This window comes from Siphateles boraxobius, unplaced genomic scaffold, assembly GCF_051911475.1.
Source record: "Siphateles boraxobius isolate OS27281-9 unplaced genomic scaffold, OSU_SipBor_1 35, whole genome shotgun sequence".
Taxonomy (NCBI): Eukaryota; Metazoa; Chordata; class Actinopteri; order Cypriniformes; family Leuciscidae; genus Siphateles; species Siphateles boraxobius.
Window position 1 is genome coordinate 15745291 of NW_027508975.1, and position 25051 is coordinate 15770341.

At 37.6% G+C, this 25051-nt stretch overlaps 1 protein-coding gene across 1 annotated transcript; it reads right to left on the minus strand.

Moving 5' to 3' along the window:
- Positions 1–77: 77 nt before the first annotated feature.
- ncaldb (neurocalcin delta b) lies at positions 78–20098 on the minus strand. The gene is made up of 4 exons (XM_077196570.1): positions 19932–20098; positions 5306–5702; positions 3376–3481; positions 78–2237 (listed from the first exon to the last, which is right to left on the minus strand). The coding sequence occupies exons 2-4, from the start codon at positions 5681–5683 to the stop codon at positions 2143–2145; spliced, it is 579 nt and encodes a 192-aa protein (XP_077052685.1). The 5' UTR covers positions 5684–5702; positions 19932–20098; the 3' UTR covers positions 78–2142.
- Between the last annotated feature and the right edge of the window lie 4953 nt (positions 20099–25051).

The following is a 25051-nucleotide window of genomic DNA, read 5'->3' on the forward strand; positions in this document are numbered from 1 at the left end:
TGAGAATTTCACACTACAAGATTGTTAAACCAGGGTTTAAAAGTGATGTTCATGCAAGACCATCAGACACCGAAACATTTTCTTCTTTACTATTTTTATTTATGATATAACCATCTGTGTTTATAATATCTACACTCACACAATGTACAGGTTACCATATAAAATCTACAAAATGATAATGACAAACATTTATTTTGACAGATAACAGTTGTACAGCATAAAGTGATAGAACACTGTTTGTTTTGCCATATATATATTTATCTGTGTTTGGCACTTGACCACATGTTGCTGTCTTGTGCGGTTTAGAATGCCAGATGCTAAATCATTTTTTTTAAATGTAGGAGAATCTACAAACATGAACAACATTTTTTTCCTTTTGTTATTAGTTTTAAATTCAAGCTCCTTCACGAATCGTTCTGATCAGCATGTGGCTGACGAACGTTTGATCATTACAACCTTGTCTTCACAGGAAATTCAGTGGAAACCACAGAGTTGTTGATGGCTATCCTCATACAGGTGGCCTCAAATAATATTTGGTTTGCTTGTGAGCGAGTGTTTGTGTATTTATAAATGGACGGTGGAATTGCATTACTCAAAAAGCATATGTCATCCATTTACACAATCCCTTGCATTTTAAAACATAGTCACTTCTAACCCTGAGGATGTGCAGACATATTCATACACATTAATATTCTGTCCAATACGCTTCAATTGTCTCTCCATAGTCATGTCACTGACAGAATGCTCACAAGTCCTGACCAAAATGTATGCATAGACAAACACTGGATAAACACACGAGTACTCAAAAAGCACCACATACATGCATACCACATACGCGCATATTCATCTTAAAATGTACAGAAGGAAAATGCAGAGAATACATTCAGTTTGACCCACATGTATTATGTGCAAAATTATTTGAGCTGTTATTTTGCCCAGGATATAAAAATAAAATACTATGGCCAAGATTCAGTCAAATTTGAATTGGCTTTAGCATGTTGCTAACGCTAATATGTAGTATTTTGTTGATGGTGTGGGCAGAAGATGGACTGAATCAAGGTCTGGATAGAGCAGAAAGTGTGCTAGAAGATAGATATGCCTTTACTGTACAAATGATTATTTGAAACAGAAGAAAATGTCATATTTCAATAATAGCAGTTTCATAATGAAAAGCATTTTCCATGGTGTGATACATTTTTATCACCCACCAAGTTAAACCATAAATTACAGTATATCTACAAATTTTTTTCCTCTTTTGAAGCAGCAAAAATCAATATTATTTTCGTCCCTATGAAAATATTACTTTGTAAAATGACATTTTCCAACTATTATTGTCAATCCTATGCATCAAGTATTCATGCTTAAAAAATATTTGTAATTTAATTTATTTTTAATTTTTTTTAACATTATACTGGTGCTCATAAAAGGATTTGATCCCAACCATCCCTTTAAGATTTTCTATCATGGGCTCTGTCATCATATTGTTGAAAAAAAAAGTTAAAAAAAATCTGTGTAGCCCAAGCGCCTCTCTTAAATAGATGTACAGTATGTGCTGAATGGAATCGAAGTACTAGGAACACTAGGAATGATAATAGTTATTGTGTGTGTTTGAAATTTTTAATTTAGTAAATTCTTAAAAATAATTATTAAAAAAAACTATAGTTTGCTGTTTAGAAAGCATATGCAATCTGGGATTTTTGGCGAAATGTGTGTGTGAAATGATTTAATTAAGTAAATTCTTAAAAATATTTCTTAAAAAAACTATAGTTTGGTGTTTAGAAAGCATATGCAATCTGGGATTTTTGACGAAGTGTTATATTATCCCATGCATAGAAAATTTTGCTTCAGCTCCCTCTCAAACCTAATTTTTCCTTAAAAGAGCTTAATTTTTAAAGCTCTTTTTGAGGGCGTTTATTTCAGTACCAAAATTTTACAACAGGATGCGATGTCACTTGCATCACTTGTTACACGCGTTACCTGATGTGTGTCTGTGGGAAAAAAAATAGTTGCATGTTTCCATGCCTGGTGTTCTGTGGGAAACCCACAGACACTCAGATAGGGGTGTAGTTTTGGAGTCCAGGCTCTGGCCGAACAAAAAGACTTGAGTAAGAGAGGTTATGACAGTAGCGAGACGCTGTTGATTCACTGGCCGGCACTGCTGGGATCGCACTGCAACAGTCGCACGATGGATGGGTCGCTCTTTGCTCCCTCTACAAACTCTTCAAGTGACAGCTTACCTGAGGGAGAACAAAGGGTCAAAGGTTAAAAATAACCAGTGTTTGCCTGGTTAGCATGAGTCATTTAGCCATTCGAAAGCAATTATGTATTTAGACAAAGCAATTTATTTTTTTGAGAAAGATCTGAATCTCAAAAACGCCAGACTTAAGTACCTCTAAATGTGATGTTTTACTTTGAAATATGTTTAGTGTACTGTCAAATGTACTGACAATAATTTATGACTATACTATAATATTTATACATAATAATATACTATAATTATATACAAAATATAATATACAAAATTTACTATAGTGTATTTGTAATTACACATTTGTTATGAAGTTTCAAATGAGTAATCTCTATCTATCTATCTATCTATCTATCTATCTATCTATCTATCTATCTATCTATCTATCTATCTATCTATCTATCTATCTATCTATCTATCTATCTATCTATCTATCTATCTATCTATACACAGTAAAAATATGTTCATGATTTATTATCACAACTTTTTATCTTTTGTCAAATCAACTCAGATAATTAATGTGGTTCAGATAACATAATATTTTGAGTTTCTATTTATTAAACCAATCTCCATAATCATATTAACATATTAAATTTCAATTAACTCAAAATGTTAAGGCAACCAACTTACTTTTTTAAGTTTAAATCAACATTATTTTTTACAGTCTATCTATCTATCTATCTATCTATCTATCTATCTATCTATCTATCTATCTATCTACACACACACACACACACACACACACACACACACACACACACACACACACACACACACACACACACACACACACACACACACACACATTTTTTCAGAATATATTATCTTTAAATGTTATATTGAACAATATAGTTAAAATTAAGTATTTACATGTGCAGTTGTGTTAGTCACAACACAAAAAGTGTACTTTGTTAAATCATGACAAAATATTATTAAAACAATGATTTGTACTTTATGTAAATGAAATTCATCTTCAATGAAAATTTTAATCTGGGATTATTACTAAGTGGACTTTTTAATTCTAAGTGTACTTCAGTGTGCTAAGAAACAGTCATGAAAGTACACTTACAGTATGTTGCCTTTTATTTCACTAATATGATTGGTTTACAAGGGGATAAAAAGCTCACCATCACGATTTGTGTCCATCTGGCGGAAGATCTTCTCTGTGCGTTTCTCAGGCGTGGACTCGTCCTCTGGCATCTTCATCACTGCAGATACCATCTTATAGATGGCCTGAAGGAGACACACAAAGGATTTCAGTTAATTTGGTGTTAGCATACTGCTAAGTACACAGCACTCTAACAAGCATATATTAAGATTCTGAACCCGTTGCAATGCATTGTGATGTATTATGCGATTGCAATGCAATGGATAATGGGATTGTCTTATCTAGGAAAGATACATGCAATGCTGCATTAGGATTTGCTAGCTTTTGGTTTAGGAGTGCACCTATGATGCTGTTACAGTCGAAGCAGGCACTAAAAGCTGCCTTTTGTAAATCTTATTAGAGAAAATTAGAGAACTCTGTGTATGATTTGGAACTGGAGCCATCACTTCGTAACTATATCAAAGTAACCATAGCGACTGCTTTTCTCAGGTAATTGAATGAATTGAAAAGGAAATTACAGCCATTTGTGTGCACTCAGCTGTCAGATTCAGGGAGTGCACTTAGGAAGTTGACACATCTCACCAATAGCTACAATGGCGTGAAATTTACCTAAATACGAGCAAAAATAATTGCCTGCTGCACTCAACTCTCCCTATCTGAGCAAAACATCATGCACAAATGAATATTGCTATATGAAGTAACCTACTTTTTGTGATTTAAAAAAACAAGGTAATACGGCACAAGCCAAATCCATTTGCCATGTTTATTCACTGAATGGGAATAGCTGAAATATATATTAATATACACAATAAGTTTAGAAAATATCTCTTCTGTAAGTATTTAAAACCAAAGGAAACGTGTTATTGTACAAAATGGGTGATTGACAATATTGTGTCATGTTTGGTGGTTTGTGGAAGCTTCTCATAATATAGGCACTACTTTAATAAGGTTGTGATAAAACAGAGGCTAAATTGACAGCTAATTCATTGAAACCAGCACAATCTACATTTATGTTCAAAGACACACTAGTCTCTGAAACATGCCCTAAATAGGTATAAAGTGCTAGTTTTCAGTGTAAAGTTTTCATCCAATCAGAGAGTTGAATTTTAAACCAATCCGATTTTATTGTAAGTGGAGTGAAAAATCAACTTGCCTTGGGTCTATATAGTTTGGACAAAAACTCAGACAAACACTAAATGGTCACTACTAATCATTTCCGTTTCACTTTATTTTGATGGTCCCTTTAACACATTCTGTTGACTAAGTAACGTTGCACCTAAATGTCTAACTTTCATTAGAGTGTTAGTAGTATTAGTAGACTGGTAGGGTTAGGGCTAGAATAAGTTGACATGTAGTTGTAAAGTTATGTAAAGTTAGTAGAATGTCTGTTGGAGGACCATCACAATAAAGGGTTAGCAGATATTAAGCAGACAGTCTGTTAAAACTCTAATTAGAGTTAGTAGACATGTAGTTGCAAAGTTACTTATAGTCAACAGAATTTTCAAAAGGGACCATCAAAATAAAGTGTTAGCATAATTTCTACTGTCGTATTGGTGAATTTCTACTGTCGTATTGCTGACAGTCACTTATATCTCCACAAATGAAAGCTTAAACTTAAAAATTAATGTCTCTTCTTTTTTGTTTCCCTGCTGAAAGAAGAAAGAATAAAATAAATAAATCAATAACTCAGTTAAAACCAGCTCAAGCTGGTTGGCTGGTCTTATCTGGTTGGTTTATACAGGTCAAGCTGGTCTCCCATCTTAAGAAGTCGCCAAAACCCCTATTAAACGAGTCTGCTAAACCAGCTGACAGGCATTCTAGCTAGTTTTTTTTCCCCAGCGAGAAAGTACCTTAATGGAGGAAATGGGTTTTCTCACTTTGTCAGAAGACGTCTGTATTGTTTCAACCGAGATCTACAGAATCACACTCATAAACTCACACACACACACCTGTACAATCTCGAGCATTTCCGCCTTGCTTATGTATCCATTGCCATCCAGATCGTACATACTGAAGGCCCACTTTAACTTCTGATCCAAACGGCCGCGTGACGTGACGCTCAGGGCAATGATAAACTCTCTGAAATCTATTGTCCCATCTCCGTTGGCGTCGAAGGTTCTGAAGACGTGCTCCGCAAACTTTGACGCGTCTCCGTAGGGGAAAAAGTTGCCGTAGATCTTCTTAAATTCTTCCATGCTGAGCGCACCGCTGGGGCAGTCCCGCAGGAAACCCTTGTACCACTCCTGGATCTCATGCTCGGTGAAGTCTGTGTTATCCAGCAGCTCCTGTATCACCTCGGGACGGAGTTTGCTGTTCTGCTTTCCCATGTTGATGATCTGGTTTCAACTAACGGAGAAAAAGAGAATAACTGTTTTTTTAATGTCTAACAGTAAGTTACTCTAAAGTAACGCTTATCTCAGCCTTAGCAAATATGAACCTTTGTGAAAAAGAAGCATACTTTATCATATATAGGCCTACGTAATTGCATGTTAATTAAAATAAAAAAATTAAAAGTCTTTGTAGTTTACATTTATATTAAATGCAATAAGTGCTTTTTTACCCACTATATGTAGGACTTAAGTTCATCTTTATGTAATAGTTTGCAATTTAGTGGCCTACATATAAAATAAATTATTAAAATAGAAACATTACATTATGTAATATCAAGTTACAGTTAAAATTATAATCAAGTGCTTTACATGTGCTTGAATACATTTACATTTATTCATTTAGCTGACGCTTTTATCCAAAGCGACTTACAATTGCTATATATGTCAGAGGTCGCACGCCTCTGGGGCAACTAGGGGTTAAGTGTCTTGCTCAGGGACACATTGGTGTCTCACTGTGGATTCAAACCCAGGTCTCTCACACCAAAGGCATGTGTCTTATCCATTGCACCATCACCCACCCCTGAATAGGTCAAAACAATTATTAAAACAAAAATGATTTTCAATGCACTTGACATTGTTTGAAAGTAGCCTACAAAACTTTTCAAATAAGTGCGTTAAGAAACAGACAAAAGTGCACTCTTTAAGTAGCTTTTTATTTCATTAGTATTCAAAAATCTGAAAATACAATTTTTTATACTTTTTAGATTTTAAGTACACAACAAGTGAACATTCGTTACAATTAAGCAGACTTTTTTTCTGAAACAGGTTTAACTTTTATAATTAGGGTTCACATATTCAAGATCATAAGAATTCATAGCCAAGAAACAATGCAGTAGTTCTCAACCTTTGACCCCCTTGTGGTTTTAGCAAGGGCAAACTTGATGTGTTATCCTGTTTTAATACTTGTTTTGTCTTATCTTAAAGGTGACCCCCCTTTTCACAAGATATAATAAATCAATGGTGTCCCCAGAATGTGTCTGTGAAATTTCCACTCAAAAAATATTATCCCACAAATAATTTTTTATAGCATTCTAAAACGGACACTTTTTTGGGTGTAAGAAAAAATGCGCCTTTTTCTGTGTGTCCCTTTAAATGCATATTAGCTGCTGCTCCCCGCCCCCATTCAGAATACGGCCGATCCTTTACACGAGCTTCGGATACAACAACAAAACACGTGAATAATCTGTGCGTTCAAGTCATCTCGTATAGATCGTAATTACGACAATCACCACAATGTCGTAAATACCAGTGGGGAGCTCGGGATTTTCTTTAAGCTCCGATCTGTAGGAGTTGGGGGCGTGTACTGAGAAATATGGCGGAATCACTGGATGCAACGTCTGTAGTTGACAGTAAATTTTAATTGAATTTCATGTTTACTCGTCCAAGAAACTGTCATTTATCATGATCATCATTAATCTTGTTAAAAGCAGCAAGTTAATGAATTACAACAAAAATCTAACCGTTTAGAGTTTACATTGGCTTCACAGTTAATTAAAAACATAAAAAGAAAAACACACCTGATGCGCATTCTTTGTTCTTTTTCTTTTAGCAGAGTTAACAAACCTTGATGTTTTTTCGTGTAATTCATTAAAAGAAGGTACACCGCCATCTTGCTCCGATGAAACTGACTTGAACGCACCTCTATCACGTCGTAAACACGACTCCCCACCTCATACGTACGAACTTCCCAGGAGGACTTGAACATCCTCCTTGGACTTGATCATCACTCATCAAATATCAGAAATAAATAGTGTAGTGCAGGCCTTACAGAGAGACTCAGGAAGAAGTTGTAACCTTTAGACAGCACCTGGACTTTTCTGAATGGTTAGTGGATACATTTATGTAGGCTAGTTGTTGTGGAGATTTGTTGCCATTTATAAAAAGGCATTTGTTGTGCACATCTCATAGACTTGCATGTTTAACTTTTACACAAGTTGACACAGTTCCCTGAGGTCTTTATAAGACAGCTGCGGCATTTTTTGGTCAAATAGTGTTCTGTGCTCCTCTGTGCAGCCAACAACAGAACAGTCTGCATGCTTTAAAAAAAAAAAAAAAATGGACTGCATTTATATAGCGCTTTCACAGACCCAATGGCCACCAAAGCGCTTTACATATATGCCTCTCATTCACCCATTCACTCAGTCATTCATACACCGACGGCAGTGTCAGCCATGCAAGGCGCCACTCAGCTCGTCGGGAGCAGCTGGGGTTAGGTGTCTTGCTCATGGACATCTCGACACTTGGTCAGGTGGAACCACCAACCTTTCGATAGAACCACCAACCTTTCGGTTTGTAGGCAACCTACATGAACCACTGAGCCACTGTCGCCCCACAATGAACATGAAATGTAAACAGAAAAAACAAGTAATACATTGACACTAGAAACCTTTTATAATGACAGCATTTTTATAACCGTTTTGGTCACATTTGGTCAAAAAAAAAAGAATAATAATTATTATTATTTGCATCTAAGTTAGTGCAATTGATCACATCGGTGTTACCGTGACCAAATGAATTGCATTCCCACTTAAAACGAGCGTTCGTAAATATTTCCCAAAAAATTTGCGCTCATCCTCAAATGTGTATCACTGGATCATTATGGATCATTGCAAAGTTATTGTGTTTGGTGCTGCTATTTTGTATTTGCGGAGAAGACGTAGGACTCTGAGATTTTGGGTTCATGACACCCTCCAGGACCGTTATCTATATGCAAACAATGTCATATCATAAATTATGGGAAGCCCAGCAACGGTGATGATTAGCTTCTCCTCCATTTTCTCAGAACTAATGTTTTTGTAAACGAAAGTTTACATTGTATTTTCTACGGAATCATCCAGCGCGAAGGACGTCTATATCAGAGCCCGTCTACGGAGAGCATGGTCACTCCCTCTTAAGTCCTATTGTACCGAATTTTGGTGAATGGGAAATGAATGGGAGTCTATGGAGCTAGACGGCTAAATTTGTCTCTTTCACCCGATTTCCGTTTAGAAATTTCAGATTTGATTGTAGGTTTTGCAAGTACAACATGGGTTATAGGTCGAAAGTTGATTGAACGAGTACTTATGTCCTTTCGATTTCTTACAGGTTGAGTTGTTGTTGCCCATTACACGTTAGCATTCTGCTAATGAACGCTGATTGGTCAGTGAAGGACTGATTACGACGAGAGATACTGCTTGATGGCATCGTGGCATCCGAAGCGGGACCAGAATGTGTGTGTGTATTTTCGGCGTGGTCTTTTAAAACAACAAAACAAAAACTCTTCTAGCACGTGTATTTACCTGTGTCAGCGGTGTTGTCGATGCCTCGATAGAAAAGAAACTGCAGATCGCGAAAGCACCAAAGTGACTGAAGGATTGCCGTAAAGCAGTTCTCTGGTCGTACAATGTGTATGACGTCATTGCCATTTTAAAAGACTTTTTAAAGCAAATAAGTGACTCTAAAAAATGTAACACCCAGCAATGAGTAATTTCTTTGCATCTCCTTTCGAATACAATATTCAAATTACTAGACAAAAAATTATATCCCGAGAAAATTTGATTTTTAGGGGTATAGCTCCATAGACATTCATTCTGCACTCGTCCTGTGAGCGCCCTCAAATGGAACCAGAGTGGAACTGCAACCAGTTCAGAAGCCGGAAGTTTACTGAGAGTCAAAGTTCTCCCCTTATATTCAGATTGGTTGCTGCCGTTTTGCCGCTGCTTGCCGCTGAACTGCGTCATAGCTCATTACCATAAATTTGAGCTACTTTCAACTTTCTGATTGACGCTCAAAACGCCCAAAACGCGACGGCAATGGATTTGACGCTCCTTGCAGCTGAGAGAAGCCAGTTCAATTGAAAATGAATGACTTCCGGTAGCTTTGGAAGCTCAAGTCGGTGAAATGTACAGTTCAGTGTGACTGTACACAGACTGTACACAGAGTCCGTGTGTATGTACAGTTACAACTGGTTGCACTGTTGGCGCTTGCGAAAACCAAATGGCGGCGCCATGGGTGATTAAGGGGCGGTAATATTATAATAAAATCCCCTTGAAGAGTAAGGCTTACAAAAACAAAATTACTGGGTTGTCACTTTTCATGTTTTCCGGGGACCCTATTATAGCATTTCAACTCGGAAAAAGTCAGATTTTCATGATATGTCCCCATTTAAATATTTTTGAGGCCCCCTGGTTTAGAAGTTCTGATCTCTAGGGAATAAAATGACAAAAAGATCTCTTTTCATCTCAGTTCTTTCTCCAAGACATCAGTGGAATTAAATGGAGACTTTTTCTTACATCAGCAGTATCTCAGATTTTTATCATTAGAACCCCCCCCCCCCCCCCCCCCATATTAATAGTCAGAGAGAATTAATAGTCAGAGATCTCAAAATGTACTCAAAACATTTCTCATACATTTTTTTTCCAGATTACTGATTTGACTTTCTATTCGCATACATAATAGCTCAACAATTTTCTCATTAGTGTCTATTTCTCCTTTTTTACAGACAAAAAGATGATCAGTTTTAGTCCCATGAGCTCTGCAATAAACATAGGCTACACAGCAGAAAACAGCAATGATGCATTGCCTAAACCCTGACGGTACGAGCCCATTGTTGTAATTGTACTAGTATGTATGCAAAGCACACATATCTGCCACATATCGAAAAATTTCTCTTCCTTTTCCCATCTGTCAACTGAACTTTCCACTGGTAGACCGCAGTGCATGCTTTCACCTGCTGCAGTGTGTGTCTATGTGTGTGTGCAGCTGCACCAAAATCATTTCCTGATGCAAATCTCTTATAAAAACCCATGTGCCTGCCTTCTTACATGCATATGATCTCAAGAGCACATATCAGGGTAATTCTACGAAATCACTGCTTTTTCCTGGTTCATTTTAATACAGCAAGGAGAAGCTGCAAACATCCTAATGATGTAAGGACAAAAACATTAAAATAAATGTCTGTATTAAAAATGCATTAAGTAATCACAATAAAAGTCATTTTTATATACGTATGCATAATATTTATGTAAGGCACACAAATGGCACGTACAACGACTCTTTATTCTCATCCACTGAGATGAGAGTGCATGGAGAGTGATGGGGGACAAAAAATAACACTAGGGAGATTATAAGATCGAGAAACTGAAACTCCTCTTGTAAACAGGAAGCAGTCCATCAGCTTGCCTTTCTCTGCTCCTCACGATGAGGATGTGACCGTCCAGGCCGATGCTATATATAGTGTTTATTTATCTTTTATTTAACAAAATGATGTGAAAAAAGTGAGAGAAACAATCATTAAAAATATATATAAAAATTTAAAAACTCTTTGAACTTCAGAGCACAATTTTCTGTCCCACATCTGTTTCTCTCTTGCTTACAGTATGTGCTTGTGGGAAACTGTTAGTCATAAATGGTGAAATATCTTTGAAGTTGAAATGAATTAGTCAAATGAATGTCAAGAAATATTTTTAAAGATGTTAATCATATCAGTCAGAAAGTTTACTTTTCAGTTTAGGTCATTACTGTGAAAAAATAATGATATTATCATAATATTCATTTTGCTTGGGCCCTTATAATACACTACTGTTAAAATGTGTGGTGTAAGTAAGATTTTTGTTGTTGTTGTTGCAGAAATGAATGCTTATATTTAGGAAAGAAATACATTCATAATGTTACAAAAGATTTCTATTTCAGATAAATGCTGGTCTTTTGAACTTTCTTTTCATCAAAGAATCCTGAATAAAAAAATGCATCAGAGTTTCTACAAAAATATGCAGCACAACTGTTTTCAACATTGATAATAATAAAAACTGTTTCTTGAGCAGCAAATCCGCATATGAAAATAATTTTTGAAGGATCACGTGGCACTGAAGACTGGAGAAATGATTCTGAAAATTTAACTTTGCCATCACAGGAATAAATTACATTTTAAGATATATTAAAATAGAAAACAGTTATATTTTAAATTGTAATAATATTTTAGAGTATCACTGTTTTTTTTAACAGCATTTTTGATCAAATGCAGCCTTAGTGAGCATTAAAAAATATCTTACTGACCCCAAACTTTTAAATAGGTTATTTTAATTTTATTTTAACTTTGAATTTTGTACCCATGGAAATTTGAATGACAATTCAAATTTGATGACAATTTGAAAAATCAACTTTGACTTATGTGTTCACCATATAAATGTTATTGTCTGCTTACAGATGACTGCACCATTAGACCATTTATGAACATCTAGGACTGTTTTCTGAACAATTTTTGTATTCTCCCATGATCTTCAAAGGCCTGACCAAACTGAACACTCCATCCTCACCTCTCTCTACAAACCAGAGCCTTCACACACACGTACTACACTTTCATGCCACTTCTGTGGATGGAGCAGATGGATAAAAGCATTGTGATCAATCAAAGTGTAATTGCTTAATGGATATGCGGCATTTATATTACATTCCACCCGTTGTCATGGTAACAGACAGTCTAATATTACTGTTAGTGAAACACAACATTCGGCTTTGTATCAAAAATGTACCAGTATTCAACAATGGTATTTATGGATAAATAAAACAATAGAATGTAAACTAGATTCTCTGAAACATAAATAGATAGAATAGCATGTATTTTATTGTCTGGTATCTCTTGGCCTTTTCGAACATTGATGACATTACTTCTGATCCCTCCTCAGGACAAGCCATGTTCTTGAGAACTTGAGCTTAGCCAGTATGGCTCGTGGGATCACTGATGCTCTTGGCCAACAGCTCAAAGATCTCTGTCTCAAATTAACCCTAAGACTCTTAGAGCCTTCAATAGCACTTCGGTAACGTCACGCTTACATAACGCAGGCCCACAGACAGCTTGGCCATGTGGTGCTACAGGTGGACACAAGGCACAGATGTCCCTTCAATGCACTGAGGACAGGTGACTAATTACTCGAGAACACGTCACACCCACCAAACTAAATATATACAGTTTATATACATGCATACATATAGCCTATATATAAATATTGTGTACTAAAACTAAAACTTAAAAATCATTGTTGTTAATCAAATTAAAGAGAATTTTAATATTAGATAAAAAAAAACTTAAATAAATAAATGTTGCATTGGCATCTAACTGAAATAAATAAAAATTTAAGTACTTAAATAACTAACTAAAACGGAAATAAAGATACATTAAACCTAAAGTATAAATATAAAAAACAAATGAAAATGACAAAAAAAATGCCAATGGGATACAAACTTATTTCATGTATATATAGGCCTACCCTGTAAAATAGTATCCTAGCTTCTTTTTATATATATTTAATTCAAAGCTTTTCACATTTTACAGAACATAGTATAGTTTTAAATCAATACTTTTAAAGATGTTTAGATATTTTACTAGACAAGACAAAAGTGTGTGTGTGTGTGTGTGTGTGTGTGTGTGAATCAATAAATAATTAAATTAATGAATGAATGAATGAATGAAAGAAAGAAAGAAAGAAAGAATGAAATGAATATATAAATGAACTCAGAGACAAACATTTAATTCAACTATTTTCCTTCTCATCTTTGATTCAATGAGGTTGATGCATCACCAACCATAGAACACGTAGAACATCCAGTTTGACTTTCAAACCAAACTAATCATTTGTGACATGTGACTTGTGTTGACAGCCTTACAAAAGCATGAGCCATCAAATCGATAGAAATTTACATTCTCTCAACAGTGGACATTAAATGACAGAACAAGACACAGGAAGGTGTGTGTTGTTTGATATAAAAGGCGCTAATTCCCCTCCACCCCTCAAAACCACAGAGACCGAATAAAACCACAAGCTCCGAAACTGAAGTATGACTGGAAAATATCAGCGCTGTATTCATCTTTGTGAGGGGGCTATGAAATGAATTCATCAAATGCTCTCAAAGTTTCCTTGTTCTTTCCCATGCTCACCAAAATACACCACTATATTAACTGTGCAAGAAAGTACAGCATTTCTGTTTATGAGTTATCATGGGTACATCTAGCAACATTAGTCAATGTGGAAATTTCCTTCACATATCAGCAGTCATCTACAGTGCTGCATTTACATGGTTAGGTTCAGGTTATGCTCAAATTAAATAAAAAATCAAGTGAGCATTAACATAATGATAGCCAGCGTGCTCAATAGGAAAATGTATCAGGATCAATTAATGTTTTATTCACAGATCTCATGTATCTCACATAAAGCTATTCATTTTATGCCAAACCCTTGCAAGACTGTTGGTTTCTGTGGCTCACTGCTGGCAAATGTTTACCTCAATCTGCACTTTACATCTGTGCCATGCTATCACCAAATTCATGCCACATCAGTTTCAATTAGTCTCATTTATAACCATTTAGCCTAGGTTTCACCATGCTTCCTCATGTTGGGATATGTATTACAGATTTCAAAATGTAAAATTCAGAATAAATTTGGAAATAATTCACAAAACAAGAAATAACAAATAATAAATAAAATAAAAGTTTACAACAGTCTTTATGTCACAGTTGTGTTCTGTTTAGTGTGTTTTCATTCACTGCCTGTCTTTAGTTGTCACGTGTCATTATCGGTTCATCTGTGTCATGAACACATGTGTTCACTCATTATCATCATCTGTGTTTGCATTTAAGTTCCTTCAGTTCAGTCAGTGTTTGTCAAATCTATATGATGTGTAATGTGTGTTGCTCTAACCTGCTTACCTGTCTGCCTGTTCCTACGTATGTATATTAAAAGTTTAAGTTTGTTCCATAAAACTGAGTCTCCTGCCTGTTCCTGAGAGAACCACAGAGTTACACTTTACATGTCAGCCTATCAGCTCAAAATTGATTTATTATTGCTTTAAATCTTGTTTTAAATGGCGTATATGCATTTTTACTGAAAAACATGACAGATGTTAATGCCATGTTTGATTCATTCGATTTAAATAGATAATAAATAATGTTTGCTGTTAATTGTAACGTTTTTGGTCCAGAAGATGATGATTAAGAGTCCAAAAGGTTCAATTAAACAAACTCAAGTAATCCACATGAAGAAAGGCACCGTGACAGCATGTGGAACACAACAATAACGGACCACTAAATAGAGCAAAAAGATGAACTTAAATACACAGTGATGATGACAAAATAACGAACAGGTATGATTATTGAATGAGTGTCCATGACAACTAATTACTGGCGGGAAACTAGGAAAAAGGGAAACACAGGAAACAGGTAACTGAGGCATACAAAATATCCATGAAAATGAAACTAAACACAAATCGTGACAGAACGCCCCCTCCGTGAAGGCGCCTCCTTGCGCTGTGATGGATAGATCAAGGGAATTAGGGTGGAGGTTCTGGAGGTGGACGAGGGACCAGCAAGGTGCTGGAAACCAATAGGGGAGCAGATGGGAGGAACCAGGGTGGAACAGAGAGTGAGAGAAGCCATGGAGGAGATGACGTGGGTGGAAGGGCCCATGGAGGAGTGGATGGGGGTAGGATCCAGGGAGGAATGGAAGGCCTCAAAACAACCCAGGAGATGACCATGAGGGAGGTGATGTCATGGAGGGAGGAGCCAAGGTTGTAGTTGGTGGTAGGATATAGAGGTCCAGGCTGAGTCCGTGGAACCAAGAGACCCGGTGAGACTGCGAGGCCAAGGACTAAAGTGTGGCTGGACGCTGGCCATGGAGTCCCCTTTCTTTTCGCCTACATCAAAATAAGATCCGTCGACCCACAGGGCGAAGCGCCCAGCAGGAGTTTCCTTGTGGCATCACCAGCCGGATCTTGTCATCGAGTCTGATCCAAAACCCCTCCATAAGAGTGATGTTGTTGCAGAAGGCGAGGTGGCTCCTCCACGTACTCCTCTAAGTTCCTTCTTCCTTGAAACATAAAAATCATGACCTCGTTGGGTCTGTTAGAGCTCCCCATCGAAGCTACATTGATAGAGGCAATCTCCATTTTCACGTCTTTAAATTCCAGTATTCTGTAACATTTAGGTCCACATGATAAAGATGAAAAGTTAAAAAGGTTCAATAAAACAAAATATTTATTAAGAGATATAATTAGCAATAAAAATACGTTTTTAGTTTTTAAAGTTAAGTTAGATATGATTATTTACGTACATAGCTACATATTATATAGTAAAGCAATATCACACAATCAATATCACTACTTTTCTCAAATATCAGCACGATTGCAAATGTGATTTCATACAACAGTTCATTAAACATAAAAGTTACTATTAAGTTATTTACGTTTAATATTGTCTGTTTTTTTCTATTTCATCAAAGAAAATAGTTTAAAACAAATCCATAGCGTGTCTCTGAGGAACACAGAGTGTGGTTTCATTTCTGAATGAATCCATATTTTTGAATTAATCGGTTAAGTGAAAGATTCAATGACCCATTCCTAATAACAGTCACTTGAATTACTTAGCAATATCTGGCCATATAAGTGATGCAGTCAATAAATACTAATGTTGGGTTTCTGGAGATATTAAATGTGAAATTCACAAGTAGGAGTCTTTGCATTGGCTCCAAAGAACACACATCAAACACTTTCCTTTAACTACACATAGTTTAATATTCTTCAGCTAACTAGCCAATAAATCTCTCTCTCTCTCTCTCTCTCTCTCTCTCTCTCTCTCTCTCTCTCTCTCTCTCTCTCTCTCTCTCTCTCTCTCTCTCTCTCTCTCTCTCTCTCTCTCTCTCTCTCTCTCCTTGTACCTTAAGGATTAACTCAAGGTTCTGTTGGGCTAATCTGAAGCAGTAGGATATAAGACTCATGTCTGTTATGTAAGGACCACTAAAAGTCTTATACCAGGACTTGGTGATAAAGAAAACACAGCATGTATACGTTATGGAATCCATTGGTAATGCGTAAAACTCAACAATGTGCTTTTCTAAGTCAAAATCAAATTTTGAGTCATGCATACATCAAGACTTTTTCCATGCTGAGTCTGCATTAATCTGCAACCTCAGGGTCATCCAATATTAAATATGAAATAAAATATGCAATATAAAATAAATCCATCACAATTAAATGTGTAAAACTTTCTAAAATAAGCTGGGATTCTTCATGGATGTAGAAAGTCAGTGACAGTAATATGAGGATTTGCAGGGCTAGGTTAAAAATGGTGAATTTCTCTCTCAAGGCGTGACCTCTGCTGAGATCTTTTCTTTCACAAATTGTTTTTTAAAACACTATGAAATAAAAGTGTGGCATTTGGAATACATTAATGGTTGGGTATTAAAGTACAAGCAGTTGAAAGCTAGAGCAAAATGACCATCTAAATGTCTTGCTTGCCTGAGAAAAATTCAATGAATGTACTTGAAAGTAGTTATGAATATATCACACACCCTAGACTGACATTTTTTTTTTATAAAAAAAAGTGCTGAGGTCATTAAAGGTCCTTATTTCCTGTCAGAAGAAACAGCAAATTTATATTAATACCCAGACTTTTGAAGTAAAACATGTTTGTCCAGTTCAAATGTAAAAATAACAATCAATCTAAAAGCTTTAACTGCTTGTAAACTATCCTGGCTTGACCTCGACACAATCCTCCATCCATCTGTGAGAACGGCACTAACCACCATCGTGAGACAGCGCATGCTCTTAACATAAATATTTGCAAAGTGCCTATTTTTGGAAACATTTTTTTAATACCATTTGCACTTTTAAATCATGGTCCATTACAGCAATTGTGACGGGGCATGTCAACAAACTGGAAATGCTTTTATATCACAGCCTCAGTGCTTACAAATTGAATGTAGATGAACTCAAGCGTGAAATCACTATATGGCTCAACACCACTTCTCATTACAATGTGCTATTACTGTTCTCAGCTGCTGTCACTTATATTACAATAATAACTAGCCTCAGCCTCATTAAAAATACATAAAATCCTCACGTGTCAATCTAAACACCGTGGGCAACATATTGCACTGGGCATCACAGTCCACTGCGACTCAAAAATTCTTGGAGATGTTAAGTGAAAAGCTCTCAGGATCTAATGAAGCATTTTATAAGAGGGACAAGTCACATTATATGCTTTTACCATGATTATACTGAAGCTGAAACTCAGAGAAGGTGGACTCTGTAGCCGCCAGGTCTATATTTACACTACCATGAAGTGCACAAGTAAACAGAAGACATTAATGAACAGCACTGTTCATAATGCTCTGAAACCAAACCCTATATATGTTAAACTATACAGTCAGTCTATATGCTAGAGATTAAACTTTTATTATACATGTTTGCCTTCAAAGCATCTACACATCTTACACACAAATAATATGTCCTTTGTTTTTCAGCAGACTCTTTTTGCTGTTCACTTCAATATTTATTTATTTTTTACAATACACATATTCTATGTAGTCACTCAATTAATATAAGCTCAGTTAATATTTGAAATAATTCAACAAAAATTTGCAAACTTTTGTTTAAAATAGTTTAAAAGCAAATCAAACAACAGGACACTGCTGTTACACTGATGTCCTTTAATGGCATCTATAATTCCATCAAGAAACTTTAAAATCCATGGAACCTTTCCAAGGTTTTTAAAGTGGAAAATGGTTCGTCAGTTCACTTAATTGTTCTTTGAGGAACCCAGAATGGTTCAATTGCTGTGAAAACGTCATTTGTAACCTTTAGTTTAGTTAACCTTTTAAGATTGTAGCCTCCTATTTGATATGTCGTGTCAACTACCCACATACTGTCTGAATTGAATAGATTTGTGTTGCGTATTTCATCATTGTTCCAAAGCAGCTTTACAAAAAAAAGTGCCCTACAAGCCAAATACAGCCAAAGGTGACAGTGGCAAGGAAGAACTTTCACCTTCTCTGACCCACCTTGATGTAAATGATGCGATTTCAGTTCCACCTGTTGGACCTTGTGATGTCGCCAGCTTTCTTTCCTCCTTTCTTCCCTTTCTATACCATCTCTGAGTCAGCAGCTCTTCGCAGGAAGCTCTTTAAACACACACTCCCCTCTCCCTTTCTAAATTTCCTTGTCTCTTTATTTCTCTCTCTCTCTCTCTTTCTCTCTCTCTCTCGGCTCTCTGGGGCTTTACTAAACTCTCCCACAAAGCCGCACATCTCTGTTTCCACATCCCTACAGACCATCACATTTTTCCAAGCGCCCACTTGCGTCTTTTTAGACAGATTGTGGGTTAAAACTCTGTCTGAGCAGAATGCTTTCTGAACAGCCAGTCAGATAAAAACAAAACAAAATTAATGTCACTGTGTACATGCATGCCTCAACAATACAAAAGGGAAAACAAGAGTGTCTCAACTACTTCCTGCAACCTGAGATATTTTGTTAAGTGTTCTCAGAACATGCTTGTCACTTAACCAGAGTTCCCAGTGATACTTCACAAATTACTTTATCATATTTCTCTATTTTTCAGTGTACTTGTGATCAACCACTCTATAATGAGAATTAAGTCATTTGGAGCAAAAGGCTTACTTCCTCTTTCACATGATACATGTGACTGAATCAATAGGTGAGATGTTATAACTGCGTTGTAACTTAAAAACCTTTGCATATGCTTTAAAAATGTTTGCACAGACATAGTCTGACTTTTTAAATGACAATTTATGGGCTCGTATTAATTTCATGGACTATTTGCATTTTTTAAAATTCATACATGCGTATAAAAGCTGAAGGGTTATTCAAAATTGTGAAGAACTTGGTGACCAGTTAGACTTTCCTTTATACATGTATATATACATTTTAACCCAGCATGTTGTTCAGACATATTCGGATATTCAAAAAACTCTAGTATCTACATGGCACTTCAAAATGCATGTAATGTAGCTTAGATGTAGCCTTGTGCAATGTTCCTTCCTCTAAGCCTTATGTTCCAGGATTTATCCAAAGCTAAATGATCTGACATTCACTCAGGTCGGTCGCCTTCCAGCATGTTGCCAGTTCCAGGTTTCTCAGATGAAGAAGGAGAGATTGGGATAAAACGATACAGGTGACCTTCATTCTCCAGATAGAGATGTCCTCATCCTAATAGTTCAAACTTTCGTATCCTGTTCACTTTCAAACAACAGTTCGCTTCCAGTCATCCAAACCTCATGTGATACTGAAAAATCTCAGCTGTCTCTTTTCAATTTCATGTTCTCGTCCTCTTGTGCATTCAGTGCATGGCCAGCATATAACTGCACTGAGACTGAATCTGCAAGAAAAAGAGCAAAGCATAGAGAAAAAGGACATAACTCACCTCAGGTGGTTGTTTTGTTGCTGTGCCGTGAGATTTTAGATGGCCATAACCCGGGGACCTCTGCAGTGAAGAGGCGTTGTGTGTCCTCAGTGGTGATATGCAGCCACAGGTATCAGGAACAAGGTTTGATGCAACCAGCAGCTCCAACAAAAAACTCCACAAGACTCACCCGCAGCTTAGTTCAGAGCACCAAACTGCCTCCCTCAGTGACGTCAAAGCTGCTGGTCACATGACCTGCCTGAAAAGCCTATGAGAGCCACCGTTGCCCTGGCAACAGGAACTCAGCATTGACTCTTGCTCCTTGCCACGTCTTATTTCTTAATGTCAGACAAAACAGCTATTACTTTTCAAACTTAGTTATATAAAATATATATATATATATTCAATCCTGCAGTTTTATATTAAAAGTTATAGATCATGTTTTTCTTCCCCCCCCCCCCCCCCCCCCTGTGAAATATAAGTTTATCTGCAACTAAAAAACTTAATTGTAACTTAATTAATTGTAACATTTACTGGTGGATAATTTCAAAATCATAGACAATGGTTTGTAGACTATAATTGTAACAATAAACACACACACACACACACACACACACACACACACACACACACACACACACACACACACACACACTATAAAGCTATCTCATCACTTGAGGCGGGTTTTTCTTCTTGAAAAAAGCAGTCTTTGCTCTGCAGTGACTCTGTTGTCATGATCACATTGAGATCCACAGGACAGGTGGAGAGCGTTAGCGTTAAGAGTAGACGTCCCTCACATTGGAGGCCATGCTTTACTTAAGCAGATTAAATGGAAGTCAAAGCCTCCTCTCATTAGCCTTAACGAACAAACACTTTTTAAGGCTACATGCTGAGTCAGTCATCTGCAGGGCTGCTATCTGCTATCTGCACGGGCACTCAAATCAAACCCAGAATGCATGACAACAAAACACGGGTGCACATGCAAAATACAGGCGATGATATCTCACGCAGGCATCCACAGTGTGATTTGCATTCGCAATCCATGAAACATAATATGTCATAATACTATTATAACCAGTGCTGATGATGTATTTACCTTAATCTGCATGATCATGTCTTAATGTTGAGTGAACTTGATTTTACCAAGTACAAGTACAAAATGTCCCTGGATCAACGTCATTGTTGATCCTGGAACAACATCCCAATCAGCCATTAGATTTGAAGTTTACAGTTTATGTCAAGTTTAGGCTTACAACACGCAAAGCACCAGCTCCGAACCAGGAAAAGTGGTTCTTAAGTAGCACCAAATCATTGCTGGTCTAGAACAGAGCCAAGTAAGAACCACTTGCGTCAGGGGCTGGGGGCGGGGTTACCGTGACCAACAAGACGAATAGAAACTTGTGACCGCCATTTTTAAATAGCAGCTAGTCGAGCTAATAGCAGCTCGATTATAAATATCCGTCTATGTAAGTTACGGCGAGCTGCACAAACGCGTTAGACTCCGATGTATTTTGTAAACCCATGAGCATCCATAGTATTGCAACGTCCGTTATTGTTGATGGCTTGTTCGAGATGCATCGGAGCGGCGCGGACCGATCGGAGCTGCGGGAGTGTTTGGAGAACATACGACTCCTTGTGCTTTTAGATCGCTATCGCAGTGCTTTGATGTCATGCGGAGATCGATCTGCGAGAAGCCGATGCATCTCGAACAAGCCTGGCGTACTGTTTGGCGCTACCGCACTAGCGTTGCTGGGCAACATGAGACGTATACAGTGACGTAAGATCTGGCTCTGTTGTGGCTCTCTAGCCGGTGGAAAGGCAAATCGGTTCTTATTAAGCTCGTCAGTCGAACCCACTCTGAACCAGCTTTGGCTCTGGCTCTGAACCAGCACCCGGTTCTTGTTGGTGGAAAAGGGGTATATGAAACTCTAGAAGAGAGGAGAGAGTCACTTTCTCTGAAGAAAAACCAGAGAAGCAGAGGCTTACTATGTGCCTTCATTTGATCTCCATTTGATCTCATTGCTAGGAGAAACAACTGAGATAGAGAACACATTTGTGATTTTTGCTTTTATATTTGTTTAACAACTCTTTAGGTCTTAGAAGAAATTGACGAGAAATATTTATATACATATTGTTCAAACAGACATCTCTGGCATTTGACTGCACATCATTGCAGACTTTGGTGTCTTGACAAATCTGAGCCCCATTTGAGACATTGTTGAGATCTCACATGAAACACTAGAGGAGACGTGAGATTACTAAGGTCCGTTAGTACCTTTAAAAAATATATATTTTATTGCGCAGAAGGTTACTCTTCTAGTCTTGGATAAATTTTATGAGAAATGTTTGATTTTATTGTTATGAACTCCTCCGAGACAAGAAGGTTGAGGATCCAAATGCAGTATTTATTGAAGAGGGTAATCCAAAAATGTAATCCAATGCACAGGCAAGGTCAAACACAGGCAGGCAGTCCATGCAAACAAACACAACAAGGCAGGGAACATGGGCAAAAGAGTAATCCACAGAACAGGCAAGAAATCCAAAACCAAGAGACATGAAACCAGAAAGAATGCTCAGAATTTCAGTGTAACACTAAACAAGACTTCGCAGATAATGAAGGAGAAAACCAGGCTTTTATGGGGTAAGCTAAACAAGATAATTCAACACAGGTGAATGTGATAATGGATGAAGAGTCCGGGCAGTGAGTTATGGGAGATGTAGTTTGTGAGGGAATGACAATAGTCTGCTGTGGAGTGCCCTCAATAGTCTGCAAATGCGTTTTATATATAGGCTTCAGTAAATCGAGGAAAAGGAGTTTCCCCACCACTGCGTATAGCTACGCAATACTCGCTCCCTCTCTCAGGGAACTGAGTGTAAGGAACTCAGCTTTTTGGAAATATTAATAATCAATAATATCTTGTTATTATTAATTATAAATTAATTAATTATTTGGGTCAGTTAATTGGATTAACTTGATGTGGCTGAATTAATATTACAATCAATTAATCAGTTCTTCCAACGAACTATTTTGATTATTAATTTATTCTAATAAAGGGTATCTTCCATGGCCACCGAAGAATAATTATTTCTTCGCCGTACAGTACTTTGAGCCAGTAGCAAAAACCGTGATCGTAAAGTGACTTGTATTGCAAACAAAACAGAACCAAATACATATTATGTACAAGTTTTATTAACTAAATATAGATATTTATATGAATATAAATAAACTAAACAACATACACACATGATTACATAAATAGGTTAGTGATAGGATGAAATTGGAAACTGGAAGAGGGTCTATGAAAAGAACCATCAGAATTTCATTTTCACATTTCATTGAATTGAATACTTGCATTTGTAATGGGAACAATTCTTGAAGTTGTTGAAAATTGAAGTCGTTGATGGTTCCGGCAGTGTCAAGTGGAAGTTGGTTGAGCGTTCTCTTTCTCCAGGAACGCATGACTGGTTTGGTGAAGGCCTGGGACTCTGTTGAGGCCACGCCGAGCACCCAGGAGAAGTGAGGAAGTCGGAAGGATGGGTGATTGGAGTCGTTGTTGGTTGGAGTCTTTGTTCCAAAACTCTTGAGATTGTCCTTGGTTCTTTGTGAGAGAGTCATCTCTCTCCTGCCTGAGCCCATATCTGGTTGGATTGAGGCCTGCTGGGGGTTCCCCAGAATCACCAGAACAGTGTTGCGGCTGGATGAAAGAACTAAGAGAGGGCGGTCACTGTTGCCTGCCTCTGATATACCTTGAGAAAAAACCAACCCCTAAGGTTTGAATGGACCTATGAGTAAGGTGACATGTCCGAGAGGGGAAGCGGCTCTTAGTTGATTTATGGTCTTTGTCCCCAGCATGCTTAGACTGTTCATTCAAGCTCAAATAGACATAACAAATTCACATTGCATTCTAAGAGAAAGTGTGTGTCATTAAATGAGGATTAATTTGCTAGGAAGCATGATACAGGTGAGGTTATATTGACCGTTGGGTGGTTGTTCAACCACATACACCCCAATCAAACATACCATGTTGTTATACCTAATAGTACACGAGACAGTAAATCATCACAGTTTCTGTGAGGCATGTTCCTTCATAGATCAGAGTAACACCGCAAAGTTTATTTAATTAAAGATGGTCTCTCTCTCTTAAGCATGTGGCGCATGTGGCCACATTCCTTTGAGGTCGTAAAGTCTGTTATCAGTCTTAAAGTGTTCTGTAACCGGACACCTGGCTGACAAAGTAACTTCATTTGTGAGGTTAGTTTTGGGGGAGAGTTTCATAGACCTTTATATTCATTAAATATAGTGAATATGAATAATTAGTGTGTGTCTGATTGGTCCAGACCCTACATCCCCCCCTTTCGACCGTTGTTGTCCCCCTCAAGGACAACCATGATCGAAGTTGAAAGTGCCAACAGATCAGACACACCTTTGTCATAGAAGGCTGGAAGGCCATGGTGGCCTCTGGTTGCTCGCGTCTTCTGGAGTGGTGGTCGTTCCACGGCGGTTGATGTGGACAGTAGCCCAGTACAGGTCTCTGCAGCAGGTGTTGGGGCAGAAGGTGCCTTGACTGGGTATCACCTGTCATTCTGGAGTTAGGGTGAAATTGTGGTTCTTGAAGAAGGATGAGGTTTCCAGCTTTGATTCAGGTTTGGCCTCAGCAGGGCAGCGTGTGTCTTGGATCAGAGACTGCAGACCAGCTGAGTTTGAGTAAAGTCATTCTGGAAGACAGTAAACAGCTGTTTCATGGAGTTCACTGTCTGGTTCAGCCGAACGCTGTGGGTGTTGAGAATTACCACAGTTCCCTTCGATGTCTTGCCGATGGACGGCAGGGAGGCACTCTGTGTTGTGAGTTGCCCTTTTAGCTGTGGGATTTCAGTTTGAATTTCAGCCACACGTTGTCTCACGGTGGCTAGGTTCAGTGCGTTGACACTGGACATGCCAATGTTAACAGAGTTCCGACGGCAGTCGCGGTTGTGTCCATCTGGCTCTGCTTGTGTGACATTTTTTTTTCAAGTTGGTTGAGCATGTGTTCGACATTGGCCTCAGCGTGGGCGAGGGAGTGGAGTCGAACATACACTCTCTGGGTGTGGGTCCTGCAGTTGGTGATAAGGAGTCCCGGTTGTTCCTTCGGGACGCTGCCTGA